This window comes from Orycteropus afer, unplaced genomic scaffold (assembly GCF_000298275.1).
Source record: "Orycteropus afer afer isolate SDZICR_OR568_19922 unplaced genomic scaffold, OryAfe1.0 scaffold00198, whole genome shotgun sequence".
Lineage (NCBI taxonomy): Eukaryota > Metazoa > Chordata > Mammalia > Tubulidentata > Orycteropodidae > Orycteropus > Orycteropus afer.
In genome coordinates this window covers 4,447,659-4,464,321 of record NW_006921785.1, presented here as the reverse complement: position 1 = coordinate 4,464,321, position 16,663 = coordinate 4,447,659, and the positions used below count along the sequence as shown (strand labels likewise).

General features: G+C 45.9%; 1 protein-coding gene across 1 annotated transcript in view; it reads left to right on the top strand.

Moving 5' to 3' along the window:
- The first annotated feature begins 1,482 nt into the window (after positions 1–1,482).
- TMEM44 (transmembrane protein 44) overlaps positions 1,483–16,663 on the top strand; it is a 49,163-nt gene continuing 33,982 nt past the window's right edge. Inside the window, 5 exon segments of the mRNA XM_042781942.1 lie at positions 1,483–1,625; positions 3,219–3,345; positions 5,130–5,223; positions 9,008–9,174; positions 9,372–9,458. Of these exon segments, the coding sequence (XP_042637876.1) occupies positions 1,483–1,625; positions 3,219–3,345; positions 5,130–5,223; positions 9,008–9,174; positions 9,372–9,458 (618 nt within the window).

Sequence of the window (16,663 nt, the reverse complement as noted above, 5' to 3'; positions counted from 1 at the left end):
GTGGTTGCCTGGGGCTGAGAATGTTGGGAGGGAAATGGAGTACTAATGGGTAGTAATTTATTTTAAGGGTAATGAAATTGTTCTAAAATTAGATAGTGGTATTGGTTGCACAACCTATGAATATAATATAAACCACAGAATTTTACACTTTAAAAGGGCGAATTGCATGATATCTTAATAAAGCTTTTATTATTATTATTATTATTTTAAAATGTGAAAAACAGGTTTGCTTTAAGCAAACTTATAATCATTGATGTTGTTGTTGTTGTTGTTGTTATGTGCCGTCGAGTCAGCCCTGACTCATAGCGACCCCTCCTTGGGTTTCCGAGGCAGTATCACTACGGAAGTAGGATTGCCCAACCTTCCTTCCGAATAATCATTGATAGGAACCCTAATGGCACAAAGTTTAAGCTTTGGGTGCTAACCCAAAGATTGGTGGTTCCAACCTATCCAGTCGCTCTTCGGGACTAAGATCTGCTTCCATAAAGATTACAAGCAAGAAAACACTATCGGGAAGTTCTGCTCTGTCACACGGAATCGCTATGAATAGAAAATGATGCGAGGGCACCCAACAACATTAAAATCGATCCGGATATTCAAATATGTTTGTTTTCAAGTCACACCTGAGGAAAGTGAGGCTGGACAGGAAGGGGCAGATTCTAAAGATAACCAGGCTCCTTGTCTGCGGGGCTGCAGTCTAGGATAACGCCCAGAACCCTTGGCTTGGGCGATTGAGTACGGGGGCGGGGGGTGGGTGGGGAGGATGCCGTTGACAGCTTCAGAAAAGAGAGCAAGAGGAAGATTAGTGGTGATTGTTCACCAGCACATTTCCTCCTTCCTGCGCCCCCGCCCCGTCCCAACCTTCGTATTGTATCAGGACCAGGTCCAACTCACCTCGGATCCCCAGCACCCAAGCGCAACACCAGGCGCCAACCATGTGTATTGTTTGGCTTGGGAAATGTGGTGAATTAATGAACCGACAAAGTGCCTGACCGTGAGCAGGGATTCGGCCTGTCCCAAGCCCAGCACTGCCTGCCGGACTCTGGACGCTGGATTGGGTGGGGGTGAGAGTGAAGGGGTCCACCCGAGCGAGCACCGCTGGCGCTGTCTCCAGGGCGGGGGCCGCAGCCTTTGTGCTGAGGCTGCTCCAGGCTCCCGCCGCTGGGGGGCGGCATTCGCCCCGCCGACCCCCGACAATAGCGCGAGGGGTGGGGAGTATCGCGGTCCCGGAAACTTTTCCCTGGTGCCTTCGCCGCCACCGCCAGCGACCCGGAGCGCGGAACTGGGCGCGCCCGTCTCTGGCCCACGGTCATTGCGCTCGGCTGGGGCCGCGGCGGCGGAGCTGAATACAGGGAAGGGGCGCAGGGCAGTAGGGCCCGCCACCACCCAGTCCAGGGCTGGCCGGGGCCCTGGGGGCTGCGCCAGGTCCCGGCCACGCGGGAGGCCTGCGCACTGGGCTGGTCCGACGCGCGGAGTCGTGCTATGGAGGAGGCGCCCAGCCCCGCGCCCGCGCCTGCACTCTGGAACTGGGACTACCTGGACCACTGCTTCGCCCGCCAACGCGTCTGCATCTCCTTCGGCCTCTGGCTCTGCTCCTCCTCCTGCTGGATTGCCGCCCACGCGCTGTAATGGGGACTGGGCCCCGGGCGGCGCGAGGGTGGGAGATTCAGCCTGCCGTAGGGGGCACTGAGGCGCTACCACCCTGTTAGCTCCCTCCTGGAAACCTAGAGGGAAGAGGGAGGAAAGTGGGGATGGAGGAGGCAGCCAAATTCCAGGACCGAAACTAACATTGCGATGTAGTCCGACGTCGGATGCTTGTTTCCTGGTTCCGTACACAAGGAAGCCAGGCTGTGTGCCAGAGGGAGGAGGCTGTGTGGTCAATGCGTGGGGCCTTGGGCTGGAAACGCCGAGTCCTGGGTTCTAGGGTTAGCCCTTCCCCATATTCGAGGTGTGAGCTGGGACAAATTCAGGTGCCGATTATCCAATAAGCTAGATAAGCACAGGCTTACTTGTTCTTACTTAGTACTCTGAGGTGAATAATTTCACATGGGTTTCACCACGTGAAAAACACGTGAAACTGTTCACTATAGATCAATAAGTAAGCACAAGTAAGCCCTGCTTACCGTAATTACTTGTTACTCCCTATCAGGGATTGTAAATTTGAAGAGGCTTTGATTCTATATGAAGGTGCTTTGGGGTTGGGAGAGAGACAGATTCCAGCCATACCTAAAAGCAGAATCTTTGATGTGGTGAAAAATGTGTGAAATTGTTCGTTACAGATTGTTAAATGAGCACTGGTAAACCCATGCTTACCTTGCTTATTGGGTAGTTCTACACTAATTTGGACAATTAACTCTTGCAGTTCAGTGATAAGGTTTCTTTTACAATCCTGTTTCCTTGACAGCTAGTCTGTCAGGGCTGAGGAGTGGGTCATTAAATTAATTGAGACTACAAGGAAGGTTGGGCAATCATACTTCCGTAGTGGGTTCGCTATGATTGGGCCGACTCCACGATTGGGCCGACTCCACGATTGGGCCGACTCCACGATTGGGCCGACTCCACGGCAAACAACAACAACACCTAGTTTATGGGAGGAGCTCTGGTAGTGTAGTGCCTAAGGCATTTGACTGCTCACCAGAAGGCTGACAGTTCAAACCCACCAGCCACTCCTCGGAAGGAAGATGGGGCAATCTACTTCTGTAGTGATACTGCCTCGGAAACCCAAGGAGGGGTCACTATGAGTCGGGTCCAACGCACATAACAACAACAAGTTTGTGGGAGGGAGCTTTGGAGACCTAGTGCCTAAAGCATTTGACTGCTAACCAGAAGGCTGGCGGTTCAAACAGCCATCCCTAGGAAGGAAGGGTGGGCAATCTACTTCCGTAAAGATACTGCTGCGGAAACCCAAGGAAGGGTTGCTATGAGTGGGATCCCACACAAGGACAGTGAGTTTGTGGGAGGAAGGTGATTCCTCTTCATTAGCGAGGTGGTGTTTCCTGAGGTCTTGCTCCTGCTGTGGGTGTTGACCAGAGGCTCAGAAGTCTTTTGACCCTTTCTTTTCCCATCTGTAAACTAAATTAAAAACTAGTTACTGATTATGTGGGGCAAAAGTCCTTTGTAAGGGCATGAAGTCACGCTTGTCCTTTTCAGACACCTGCCTGGCCTGTCCCCAAATACACAACTCCCATGTTCTGACCATACTTCTGTCTGTCACCCAGGCTTCTCTATCTGAGATGTTCAAAGAAGTCTGGGCAGGACCAGTCGGCACTGTGTGCAGCATGCTGCCTCCTGACCAGCCTGTGTGATACTGTAGGGGCCATCCTGGCCAGACAGCTCACCATCCAGGTACGTCAGGCCCACAGGTGACAGTGGCTATCAGGCTCAGGCCTGGCCTGTCTTTCTCTGCTGCAGGTGCAGTGCCTTCTGCCTTGTTCCTTCAGTGTGTGAGGCACAGTCTTGCCTCAGGGCCTATGTCCTTGATGTTCTTTCTGCCCATTAGATGCTTTTGCCCCTGACTTCCACATGGTTCACTGCTCATCTCTTTCAAGGCCTAAACAGATATCATCTCAGTAAGGGCTCTTTTCACCACGCACTTAAAACTCCAACCCACCTCTACCACCAGCTCACTTGATCCCCTCCCTACGCTGTTTTCTGCTCACCTCTTAATCTACCATACATTTTACTTTTGATTATGTTTATTGCTTATTGCACATTGACCTCCAAAAGAATGTGAGTTCTCCAAGGGCAAGGATTTTTGTCACTTTTATTCACTGCTATATTGCTATATCCCACGTCACCTAAATCAATATTCAGCACATAACAGGTGCTCAATAAATAATTTCTGTTATTGTAAAGCCCTGAGTCCACCCCCAGCTCATGCAGGGGTGGCTAAACTTTTCCCATGTAGGGATGGGAGCTTGGGAGTAAGTGAGGTACAATTTCAAGTATTCCAAAAGTGTAAGCCCTCAAACAAATGTGCAAAGCACAGGCCCCAAGGAAACCCTGTGTGGGCCAGGGGTGCACACTATGCCTGGTCCTGGCCTGTGCCCACCCAGGTAGATGTGAGGGAGGGAAGCCTAGTGGCAGGAACACAGATTTGGACAGTTCTAGACCCTGTCCTGAGCAATGTTTTTTCAGAAGCAAATCACCTTTCATTTTGTGTGCCCATTCTCATTAGCTGATAGAATGTAATGAGGCCCAGCTCAGGTCACATAATAAACCAAAACCAAACCCACTGCCATCTAGTCAGTTCTGACTCATAGCGACCCTTATTGGGTTTCCAAGACTGTAAATCTTTATAGAAGTAGATTGACTCATCTTCCTCCCATAGAGTAGCTGGTGGGTTTGAACTGCCAGCTTTCTGGTTAGCAACCAAATGCCTTATCCACTACATCACCAGAGCTCCTTCAGGTCACATAATAGTAGACAGTAATTATTATGTATTTAACTAATGCTTGAGGAACTCTGGTGGTATAGTGTTTAAGACATTTGGCTGCTAACCAAAAGGTCAGTAGTTTGAACCTACCAGCAGCTGCTCTGCACAAGAAAGATGGAGCAGTCTGCTTCCATAAAAATTTATAGTCTTGGAAACTGTGTGGGGCAGTTATACTCTGTCCTATAGGGTCACTTGTGAGAATCAACCTGATGACAGTGGATTTGGTTTTTTGATGTACTTTCCTTCAGGTGCTGCTCTAAGCACTTTCCATGTATTGGGTTATGTAATCTACTTAACAGTCTTTAGAGGAGGCATTTTCATTATCCCTGTTTTACAGATGAGGAAACTGAGGCCCAGAAAAGTTCAAAAACTGGGTCAAAGTTATACAGCAAAGACATCACCACAGAGTAGTTAAGAGTGGGGTGTAGGCAGCGGAGGGCTGGGTTCTTGTCCCATATAGTGTTGATGGGTATCTGTGGAACTTGGAGTCAGTTGTTTAAGAACTTGTCTCATCAGTCAAATGGAGATGATAACTGGCCTTTCTCGGGATTGGTGGGAGGCTTCACTGCTTATAGAGGTAGAGGCTTATGTCAGTGTATGAGGTGGTGACTGAAACATGGGAGAAGAGATCCTGGGGCAAGAGAGGCTGTAGATGCTGAAAAAAGATGTTTGAACTATTTCCATCTGTTCTCAGGTTTTCACTGGTGCCTACCTGGCAGCTGCTGACTTAGTGAACTTTATGTTCATTCTCTTCCCTGTCTGTGGCTCCCAACTCAAGTCACATTCAGGTGAGTATGTGGCCATCTGTTGCTTTCTTCATTCATCCCATCATTCCACTACTCCTTGTCACACCCCATGCTGGACCCCTGCTGAGCATAGATGAATGCACCAGGTCCCTGTCCTCAGCCAGTTGAGGGAGGCAGGCCCTAAACAGTACTCAGAGCTGCCAGTGTATACCGTGGGCAGCCAGAGGAAGGGAAGGGGTTGCAGGTGTCAGGGAAGGTTGTTATGTTGTCACTGGGAGTGCTGGCAAGCACTCCTGGACAACAAGAGCAGCATGGGCAAAGGTCGGGGGCAGGGGGGCAGGGGGAGAGATAGTGCATGGTTCTGGGGAATGATAGTGGTATCTCAGTGCTCAGTGTGCTAGTGTAGGGTGGCCAAGTGAAGCCTGCAACTTACAGAAAAAGATGCCAGGAATAGGCATTGTCTTAGTTTCTTCGTGCGGTTATAATAAATATGACAAGTGGATGACTTTAATGAACAGACATTTATTTTCCCCACATTTAGGAGGCTAAAATGTGCCTTCAGGGCACCAGCTCTCGGGGAAGGGTTTCTCCCTGTCAATGCTGGGGGGCGCTCCTCTTCTCTTTTCAGCATCTGTTCTTCTGTTCCTTGGTGATCTTCTTATGGTATCCATCTTCGCCCATCTGTATTTCTTTCTTCTGTGCCTAATCTGCTCTTTATATCTCAAAAGTGATACACTCAAGACACAACCTACACGGATATGGCTTCATTAACATTACAGAGAAAGCCCTATTCCCAGATGGGATCACATTCATGGATATTTGTTGTTGTTGTTGTATGCAGTGGAGTTGATTCTGACTCATTTCTCCTCTATAGGACCAAGTAGAACTGCCACATAGGTTTCCTAGACTGTAACCTTATAAGGAGCTCTGATGGTGTAGTGGATAAGGCATTTGAATGCTAATCAGAAAGAAGGTTGAAGATTTAAACCCACCTGCTGCTCCGTAGAAGGAAGATGGGGTGATCTATTTCTGTAAAGATTTACAGCCTTGGCACTCCGGTGGGGTTGCTGTGAGTCAGAATTGACTCAGTTGCAGTGAATTTGGTTTCAATCTTGTGGGAGCACATTTCCAGGTCTTTTCTCTCATGGGACCACCAGTGGGTTTGAACTGATGACCTTTTAGTTAGAAGCCAAGTGCTTAACCACTGCTCCACCAGAGCTCATGTATCCATGGGTATAGAGGGTAGGATTTACAACACATATTTTGGAGAGACACAATTCAATCCATAATAGGTATGGACTGCCTCAAGCAGAGATGGTCTGGAAGTGACAGATGGTTGAGATTCCCCAAGCAGGTGGGCCTGAGGGGTGGGAAAGTTGTCCACAGCTGCTGTCTGCTGCCCAGAAGAGGCATATTATTAGAATTGTTCAGAGGTATATCTGTCTTATATTTCAAAGAAACTTTCAAAGATGTTTTTAGAAATAACACCTCCTTGGGTTAGGTTTAGTATTACTTTTTTATTCTTCTGATCACCAGAAACTAAGGTCTAGTAATAAGCAGAAAACAAGGCTGTTGTGCTGGGGGAGGAATGGACAGAGGAGATTCTCAGTCCTGACTGTGCACTGGAATCACCCAAACCAAAACTCATTGTTGTCAAGTCAATTCTGACTCATAGCAACTCTATAGGATGGAGTAGAACTGCCCTATAGGGTTTCCAAGGCTGTACATCTTTATGGAAGCAAACTGCCTCATCTTTCTCCTATGGAGTAGCTGGTGGGTTCAAACCACTGACCTTTTGGTTAGCAGCTGAATGCCTTAACCACTGCACCACCAGGGATCCTTGGAATCACCCAGAGACCTTGAAAAATACTGATGTGAGTAAAACTAGTCAGTCACAAAAGGACAAATATTGTGTGATCTCACTTATAGGCCATATCTAGACTAGGCGAGTGTGTAGAGACGTAAGTTTCTTAGTGGTTACCAGAGGTGAGAGGGAGGGGAACTCATTGTTTAGGGGACACTGAGCTTCTCTTAAGGGTGATGGAAAAAATTGGAAATGGAATGTGGTAATGGTTGAACAAGATGACCATGTTAATGTCACTGGGTTGTGCATGCAAAAAATATTGAAATGGCAAATGTTGCATATATATTTATCACAATTAAAATTAAAAAAAAGATTTCCCTAAACCAAATGAGTTTGGATATCTACCTTTATTTAAAGATTTGGATATAGTACTAATTTGTAGTGTTTCAAACAAGTAAATTATCTTAGTACAATACAGTGAAACCTGTGAGAGCCGGAATTTGGCAGGACTGCCTTGTTTTTCAAGGTCTCACAAGTTCTCTGTCTTCGACAGGGGCCAGTCTTACCACTTTTCTATGGCTTGTTTTAGTGAGTTTTTTTTTTCCTTCTCTGATAGGTTTCTGCCTTGTACAGGTTCCAGCTTTTGCAGGTTTTATTGCATAACCCCATGTTTTAAAATGCTTTATAATGAAATATATATAATTATAAATATATATATATATATATATATATATATAACATAATACATAATTTAAATATTTCATGAAAACATTTAAGTATTTTACAAGGAAAGAAAAATACTGATGCTATGTCCCACTGCAGAGATTGTCCTGCCCCTAGTCTTAGTGCAGGCTGAGCTTTGTCAAAGCTCCCAGATGGTCTCCACATGCAGCCTAGGCTGAGAACTGCTGGAGCAGGGATAGAGAAGGAGGACCAAGGTAGAAAGAGATGGACTAGAAGGAGCGCTGCCATGTGGTGGGAGTGTCCTGCCGGGAGGCTGGAGCAGTGCAGGGTGAGAGAGAAGGCCTAGCTGGTGTCCGATGTCTTTCCAAGCAAAATCACGAGCTTTGTGGTCAGCATGCCTCCTCTGGCCTGTGGCTGACTTCTGAGTTAGAGAAAACATCAGCATCTGCTGACTGGCTCACTGCTCTTTGTCCTGCTCACAGTTGAGGTGCCTTGGTTCAAACACACCATTCATAGCTTTGTTTACCAAGTTTGTGCTGGTTCTTGTCTGTAACAGGACACAGTGCCTGCACTGGATTGGCTTCAGGTCTAGTAGAGGCGTTGCTTTATGCATGCAGATATGTATGAGAAAAGAGAATGGCCATCCCTGCCCTAAATCATCAAATGCTATGAGAAGACAGGCCGGAGAGCAATGCCACTTGTGGGATGTGAGGATGGGTTAGGGTGGTAGGGAAGAAAGGCTTCTCAAAAGATGTGGCAACACTGATGGAACCTCTGAGCCTATGGCCCCTAGCTGCCCTTCAGATCTGGAATTGAACCCACTCCCATGGCTTCCAGCCAAACAAAAGATAGGCATATGAGCTGAACATTTGCATTAGGTAGATACACTCCTTGGAGAGCTCAATCATGGGAGAATAGAAGGGCTGTGTATGCACAGGGAGACAGCTCAGGGGGCAGGAGTGCATGGGAGGGAAGGACACAGGGAAGAGGTGGCTACAGGGAGGAAGTGGGAATAGAGCTATTGTGTTGTGGGAAATTGCAGTCAATGTCATCTGAAAAGTGTATGTATGGAAAGTGAATTTGCTCCATAAACTTTCACCCAAATCACAATAAAAATTAAAAAAAAAAAAAAAAAGATTTAAAAGAGATTAAACTAGCAAGTAAGGGAGCAGGAATGGGAGAAGATAGATCCCATACCACCTGGGGAAAAAAAAAGATGTGGCACAGCCCCAGAGCCTTGAAGGGTGGGGGGATCTAGCAGTGTAGGACCCATCCTGGCACTGGGGTTGGGGGCTGACACCAGTTCCAGGAGCCATGTGGGATTTTGGTGTCTTTCAGGCCGGGGCTCCCGGGAAAGGAAGAGGAGACAGAGGCTCAGGGCCTGCATAATTGCCCTGGCCCTGCCACTGAGTCTGGCCCCAGGCTGGGCTCTCTGGTCCTCTGTCCCGAAGGCTTCAGGCCCAGTCCAGAGGCCACAGCGGAGGCTTCTGGGAAGCCTGCTGCAGGTGAGGCTGAGCCACCATGAGGTAGGGTAGGACCACCCTCCTCACGTTCCTGGGACCCTAACCCTGGGGAGGAGGATCATAGCCTTTGATACTGCTAGAAGGAACCTGCTAAAGAAGAGTTCATTAGGCTGTGCGGTTTCTTGGGCTGCATGGACAATTTCCACAGAGTGCTGAGGGTATGTCACCTGTTCCTGCAGGAAAATATCGAAATCTTCGGCTACCTGCTGGGTGGGATCGCTACCTTTGGCTCCTGGGTCTCCCGGATCCCTTCGCTCTCCAGAATCGTGAGGCTGGGGCTTGGGCTGGGGCTGGGGGTTCTGGTGGCAGGTCTTCGGGCATCTGGGAGCATCCCTGCTACAGCCATCAGGGTAGTAGTGTGGAGTCCTGGGGAGTGGGGAGGGTATATGTGCATGTTTACTTAACATTTTCTGAGGCTCAGCAGTGTGTGTAACAGTGATGGGGCGGTGGGCAGGGAGTTTGCTCAGGGAGGTCCTGAGGACTGTTAAAGCCTCTCACAGGGAAAACCCACTGCTTCCTTCCGTCTCTATTTCTTGTAACAAATGAAAAGCAAGCACTAGGGAAAAAGCCAGGGAGGCTGGATAAACAAGTCTGCCATTAGGGATTAAGAAGGTTTCCACAATAGAATTATTTAGTTCCTGGAGTTCTGTGTAGTTCAGGGGCATTTTAGTTTAATTTGGCAGGTATTTTCCAAGCACCAGGGGTGCACCAGTGGTGAGGGCAGCCCTGTGATGCCTGATTCTGGGGGGACGCAGACATGAATTGAGACTGTGATTGCCCTTGGGGAGTTCACAGTCTCATGGAAAACACGGACATGTAAAGCAGGACATTTTATTGTTCTGTGACTGATATGAGGGTGGTAGTGGTTCGATTTTCTCCTTCCATGCAGGAGACCTGGGTTTGATTCTCGGCCAGTACACCTCATGTGCAGCCACCACCTGTCTGTCAGCAAAGGTGGCACAGTGGCTAAAGCATTTGGCTGCTAACCAAAAGGTTGGCAGTTGAAACCCACCAGCCACTCCACAGGAGAATGATGACACAGTCTGCTTCCATAAAGATTTACAGACTTGGACAGCAAATGGAGTAGTTCTACTCTGTTCTACAGGATCACTATAAGTCAGAATCAACTCGATGGCACTGGGTTATCAGGCTGAACAGATTTGAGCAGAGCTTCTAGGCTAAGACTAGGAAGAAAGGTCTGGTGATCTGCTTCCAAAAATCAGCCAATGAAAACCCTATGGGTCATGAATGTTCATTCCACAACCAATCAGGGGAATGGCTTAGGACTGGGCAGTGTTCTGTTTTCTTGTACAAGGAGGGCAACTCCATGACAACTAACAAAGAAGGATATAAACAAATGTTTGGAGTCTCAGAAGACGGAGAAAGGCTCTTCTGTTGTTCAGCGAGAGTGAAAGCTATTTAAACTGTAATTATGGGCAGGGAGCCTTTATGCTGACTCAGAAGGGAAGGTGGGATTCTAAGAGAAAGGCCCACTGGGAAGAGGACAATATGCGAGAGAAGCCACCAAGACAGGAAACCAAACCAAAAACCAAATTCACTGCCATCAAGTTGATTCTGACTCATAGCAACCCCCATTGGGTTTCCAAGGCTGTAAATCTTTACAGAAGTAGATCACCCCATATTCCTTTCATGGAGCAGCTGATGGGTTTGAACCACTGACCTACTGGATAGCAGCCAAATGCCTCACCCATCAGGCCACCAGAGCTTCTTAGGGCAGGAAAGTAACTGAGAAATAGTAAGATACTGCAGAAAACTTCTCTGCACCTGACTGAATGTGGAGTGTAATGTAATCATCATTTAGTTAAAAAAAAGAAAAAAAAAACACTTGCCCAAGGGCACCATGGTTTAGTAGTAGTTCCAGGGGAACAGGATTTGAGAAGCCAGGTGATCATTTGCAGGAAGCTGCTAAGACCAGCAACCTCACAAAAGCATGGGGCCTCATCAACAAAAGTATGCCATTCAGGTTAAGGGGGGGGCAAGTGGGGAGCATCGTGCTATTCAGCAATCCACTGGGATGGGTCTCCAGGAAGGGCCCAGGGTGGCATGGGGCCTATGTCACATTAAGATCTTTGAAGGACCTGACACAGTACCCTCACCACCGCACCTAACATGGCCCCAAGCCACCCTACCACTCTGTCTCCCCCCTCTGCCTCATTTTCTCTCAAGCATTTATCACATCCTGAATTGAGCTCCTCTGTTTACTAAGTTAGTGTAAAATCCTCCACATGAACATCAGCATAAGAAAGCAGCAACTTGTCTGTTTTACTGTCCACTGTATTCCAGTGTACAACAAGGGCCTGGCCTGTGGTGAGTGCTAGCAAATACTTATTAATGACTGACTTCATTTGGCCTGGAATAAAAAAGAAGCTCATGGGTACAGGAATCAGCAGGGCTGCCATGAGGCAGAAAGAGCGGCCTTCTTGACTGCAGTCTCAGGGAGCAGCAGAACCAAGACCAAACCTGGGGAGAGTGGGTAAGGGTCGCTTTCCACTCAGTAAAAGGAAGAACATCATGCATAGTAGCTGGCATGGTGGAAGCAGCCAATATTATTATTCCTGATGGCTGCCTTAGGAGGTAGTGGGCTCCCCATCACTAATGGCATTCAAGGCTCATGACACCTTGGCAGGATGATAGAGTGAGTTTGCACTGCAAATGTACAGGGCATCTCTGAGATGCTGCCAGTCCTAAGTGTCTGGTTCCATGAATAACAGCCCAGAGCAAGGGTTCCTTTATTAGAGTTTGGAGTATTTTGGGAAGCCTGGCCAGGATGGAGCTCAGACCCTGGTTCCCCCAGAAGCTACTTCTAATTTACCCATGGTAGGTGCCAAAGAGTGGTATGTCTGAGTGGCATTGGTGGGAAAACCTCCCATTCTTCCAGGAGTGAGTCGTTGAGCAGGATGAGGGCTGTGAAACGGCCACTGATCAATAAAACGCACCAACCCCAGTAATCCTCGCTCTGCTAAAGCTATCTGAGGCACATCCTGCCACACCGGGGCTCCCAGCCCCCAGACTCACCAGGCGGGGTCGTCCTTCCAGCGTTCTGTCCTGACCTGCTAGAGAAGGCCTGTGTGCGCTGCAGAAAGAGCTGTTGTGTCTCAAAATTGCCAATCTAGTTCTATTCTTTAAGCAGATATTAAGCAGTACTGTGTGTCTAGCACTGCAAATAGAGCTTTGAGGCCCCAGTACTACCCATGAAAAGAAATTGAGTTTAGAGGACAGTAGGTCCTGGGGCTGGGTTGGCTCGTGAGTGAAAGCAGAGAGTACCCCAGCATGGGATTTATTGGGAGCTGCAGCCAGAGCAAGGCCAGGAGACAGGAGGCCCCAGTTCCAGCCCTGGCTCTGCAAGCCACCTCTGCTCTCTAGCTGTCAGTATTCCCTCTGTTTAACCATGTCAGGGTGATTAGGCTGGGCAACTCCTGAGGGCATCTAGTCATAACACTCTAACACCCCTTGGCCAATGCTGACCAGGACAAGAGCTGCTTCCTGGCCTGCCTGTGAGGTGGGCAGGGCTCATGGGAAATCAGCCTGGCTCCTCCATTCCCAGGTCCCCGTGCTCCACAGATAAGCTGCTGACAGTACTCTCTTTATAACTAGTCTTCTATGGACACTGGACCAGAAACAGGGAGGCCTAGAAACAAAACTGGAAGAAATGCAGAGGGAAATGTAACATTCCTGGAGTTATTTTTGAGAATTAAAATAAAATGGGGAGATATTGACCAAAACATGCTTTTACCTTGAAATTTTTCCATTTTCACCTAAGGCCTGTTTATATCTAAACATGGTTATCTAATGAGTAAATGGAGTCCTGGAGGTGTAATGATTAAGCTCTCAACTGCTAATTGAAAGGTCAGCAGTTCAAATCCACCAGCTGCTCCCTGGGAGAAAAATGTGGCAGTCTGCTTCTGTAAAGATTACAGCCTTGGAAACCCTATTGGGCAATTCTACTCATTCTATAGAATCGCTATGAGTTGAAAATGACTTTACAACAATGAACTTTTGGTTTTAATAAGCAAATAAAATTATATGTAATAAAATTTATGTGGTTATTGTTAGGTGTTGTCAAGTTGGTTCTGACTCATAATGACCCCATGTGCAACAGAATAAAACACTGCCCAGTCCTGTACCAACCTCACAATTGTTGCTACATTTGAATCCATCATTGTAGCCACCATGTTGGTCCATTTCATTGAGAGTCTTCCTCTTTTTGACTGATCCTCCACTTTACCAAGCACAGTGTCCTTCTCCAGGGATTGGTCCCTTCTGATAACATCTCCCAAGTATATAAGACAAAGTCTCACCATCTTCACTTCCAAGAAGCATTCTGGCTGTACTTCCTCCAAGACAGATTTGTTCGTTCTTCTGACAGTCCACTGTACGTTCAATATTCTTCACCAACACCACAACTCAAAGCACCAATTCTTCTTTGGTCTTCTTTATTCGTTGTCTAGCTTCCACATGCATTTGAGGTGATTGAAAATACCTTGGCTTGTGGGTTAAGCACACCTTACCCTTCAAAGTGACAATCTTTGCTTTTTAACACTTTTAAGAGATCTTTTGCAGTAGATTTGCTCAATGTAATATGTCATTTGATTTCCTTTTTAAATTTTTTTATTGTAATTTGGGTGAAAGTTTAAAGAGCAAATCCATTTTCCATTCAACAATCCATGTATATTTTGTTTCACATCATTGATTGCAATCCCCTCAATGTAACATCCCTCCTCCCATATTCTCCCTGCATTTCCTATTTCCATTCCTCCTTCTCTCCTAACCCTTTCTGGCTTCTGAACTTTGTCCTAGGGCAAATGCTGCCTTTTGGATCTTGAATAGGTGATTGTTATAAAGAGTACATCTCTTCCTAGTGCTATTGTTCACCTTGTAGACTTCTCTGTTTGGCTAAAAATTGAGCCACAGAATGAGTTCAGTTCCAGGTCCTAAAAGTGACTAAGGACTGTAGTCTAAGGGGTTCGTTTGATTTCTTGACTGCTGCTTCCATGGGTATTGCTTATAGATCTAAGTAAAATGAAATCCTTAACAACTTCAGTCTTTTCATATTCATCATGATGCTGCTTACTAGTCCACTTGTGAGGATTTTTTATTCTTTATGTTTATGTTCAGCCATACTGAAGGCTGTAGTTTTTGATCTTCATTAGTAAGTGCTTCAAGTCCCCTCCATTTTCAGCAAACAAGATGTATCATCTATATATCACAGGTTATTAATGAGTCTTCCTCCAGTCCTGATGCCACATTCTTCATGTAGTCCATCTTCTAGGATTATTGCTCACCATACAGATTAAGTAAGTACAGTGAAAGGATACAACCCCACCACACAGCTTTCCTGATTTTAAACCGTGCAGCATCCCCTTGTTCTATTCAAATGACTCCCTCTTGGTCTATGTATAGTTTCGCATGAGAACAATTAAGTGTTCTGGAATTCCTGTTTTTTGCAGTGTTATTGTTATGATCCACACAGTCAAATGCCTTTGCGTAATCGATGAAACACAGATAAACATCTTTCTGGTATTCTTTGCTTTCAGCCAAGATCCTTCTGACATCAGCAATGACACCTCTTGTTCCAAGTCCTCTTCTGGATTCAGTTTGAATTTCTGGCAGTTCCCTGTTGATGTACTGCTGCAACAGTTTTTTAAACTATCTTCAGCAAAATTTCACTTGCATGTGATATTAATGATATTGTTTGATAATTTCTGCATTCTGTTTGGTCACCTTTCTATAGAATGGGCACAAATATGGATCCATTCCAGTCAGTTGGTCAGGTAGCTGTCTTCCAAATTTCTTGACATAGACAAGTGAGTACTTCTAGCATTGGTATCCATTTGTTGAAACAGCTCAGTGGGTGTTTCATCACTTCCAGGACACTGGTTTTTCACCAGTTCCTTCAGTGCAGCTTGGACTTCTTCCTTCGGTACCATTGGATCTTGATCATATGCTGCCTCCTGAAATGGTTGAATATCAACCAGTTCTTTTGGTACAATGACTCTGTGTATTCCTTCTATCTTCTTTTGATGTTTCCCATGTGGTTTAATTTTTTGCCCATAGAATCCTTCAGTATTGCAAGTCAAGGCTTGAATTTTTCTTCATTTCTTTCAGCTTGAGAAATGCCAAGTGTGTTCTTCCCTTCTGGTTTTGTAACTCCAGGTCTTTGCACATTTCATTATAGTAATTGGCTTTGTCTACTCGAGCTGCTCTCTGAAATCTTCTGTTCAGCTCTTTTACCTTTCCATTTCTACCGTTTGCTTTAGCTACTACTCTCCATTAAAGAATCTTTTCTGACATCCATTTTTTTCCTTTTCTTTCTTGCTTGCTTTTTTGCTTTCTTCATGTATGATGTTCTTGATGCCATCCTACAACTCATCTGATCTTCAGTCATTTGTGTTCAATGTATCAAATCTGTTCTTCAGATGTTCTCCAAATTCAGGTGGATATACTGAAGGTCATATTTTAGCTCTAATGGACTTGCTTTAATTTTCTTCAGCTTCATCTTGAACTTGCATATGAGCAATTGATAGTCTGTTCCACTGTCAGCCTCTAGCCTTGTTCTGACTGATGACATTGAGCTTCTTCATCATCTCTTTCCACAGATACAGTCAATTTGAATCCTATGTGTTCCATCTGGCGAGGTCCACATATATAGTCACCATTTATATTGTTGAAAAAAGGTATTTGCAGTGAATAAGTCATTGGTCTTGCAAAATTCTATCATGCAATCTCTAGCATCTTTTCTAACACCAAGGCCATATTTCCAACTACTGATACTTTCCTTGTTTCCAACTTTTGCATTCAAATCACCAGTAAACATCAATGCATCTTGATTTCATGTTTGGTCAATTTCAGACTGCAGAAGTTGGTAAAAACTTTCCAATTTCATCATCTTTGGTTTTAATGGTTGGTGCTTAAATCTGAACCAGAATTAACTGGTTGGCCCTCCTTGCAGAAGTATGGATATTATCCTATTACTGACAGCATTGTACTACAGGATAGATCTTGACATGTTCTTTTTGATGATGAATGTGATGCTGTGTTATTTGTCATTGCAAACATAGTAGATCATGTTGTTATTGTTGTTGTGTGCCATCGAGTCGGACCCGACTCATAGCGACCCCTCCTTGGGTTTTCGAGGCTGTATCACTACGGAAGTATATTGCCCCATCTTCCTTCCGAGGATTGGCTGGTGGGTTTGAACATATAACAGTTCAATTCAGAATCGCCATAACCATTCCATTTCAGCTCAGTAATGTCTAGGATATCAATTTTTTATGTGTTCCATTTTATTTTCTATAACTTCTAATTTTCCTAGATTTATACTTTTATTTATTATTTATTTTTGTTGTTGTTGTTGTGATTTGGGTGAAAATTTACAGAGCAAATTCACTTTCCATACAGCAGTTCACATATACTTTGTCTCATGACGTTGACCACAATTTACCACAATGCA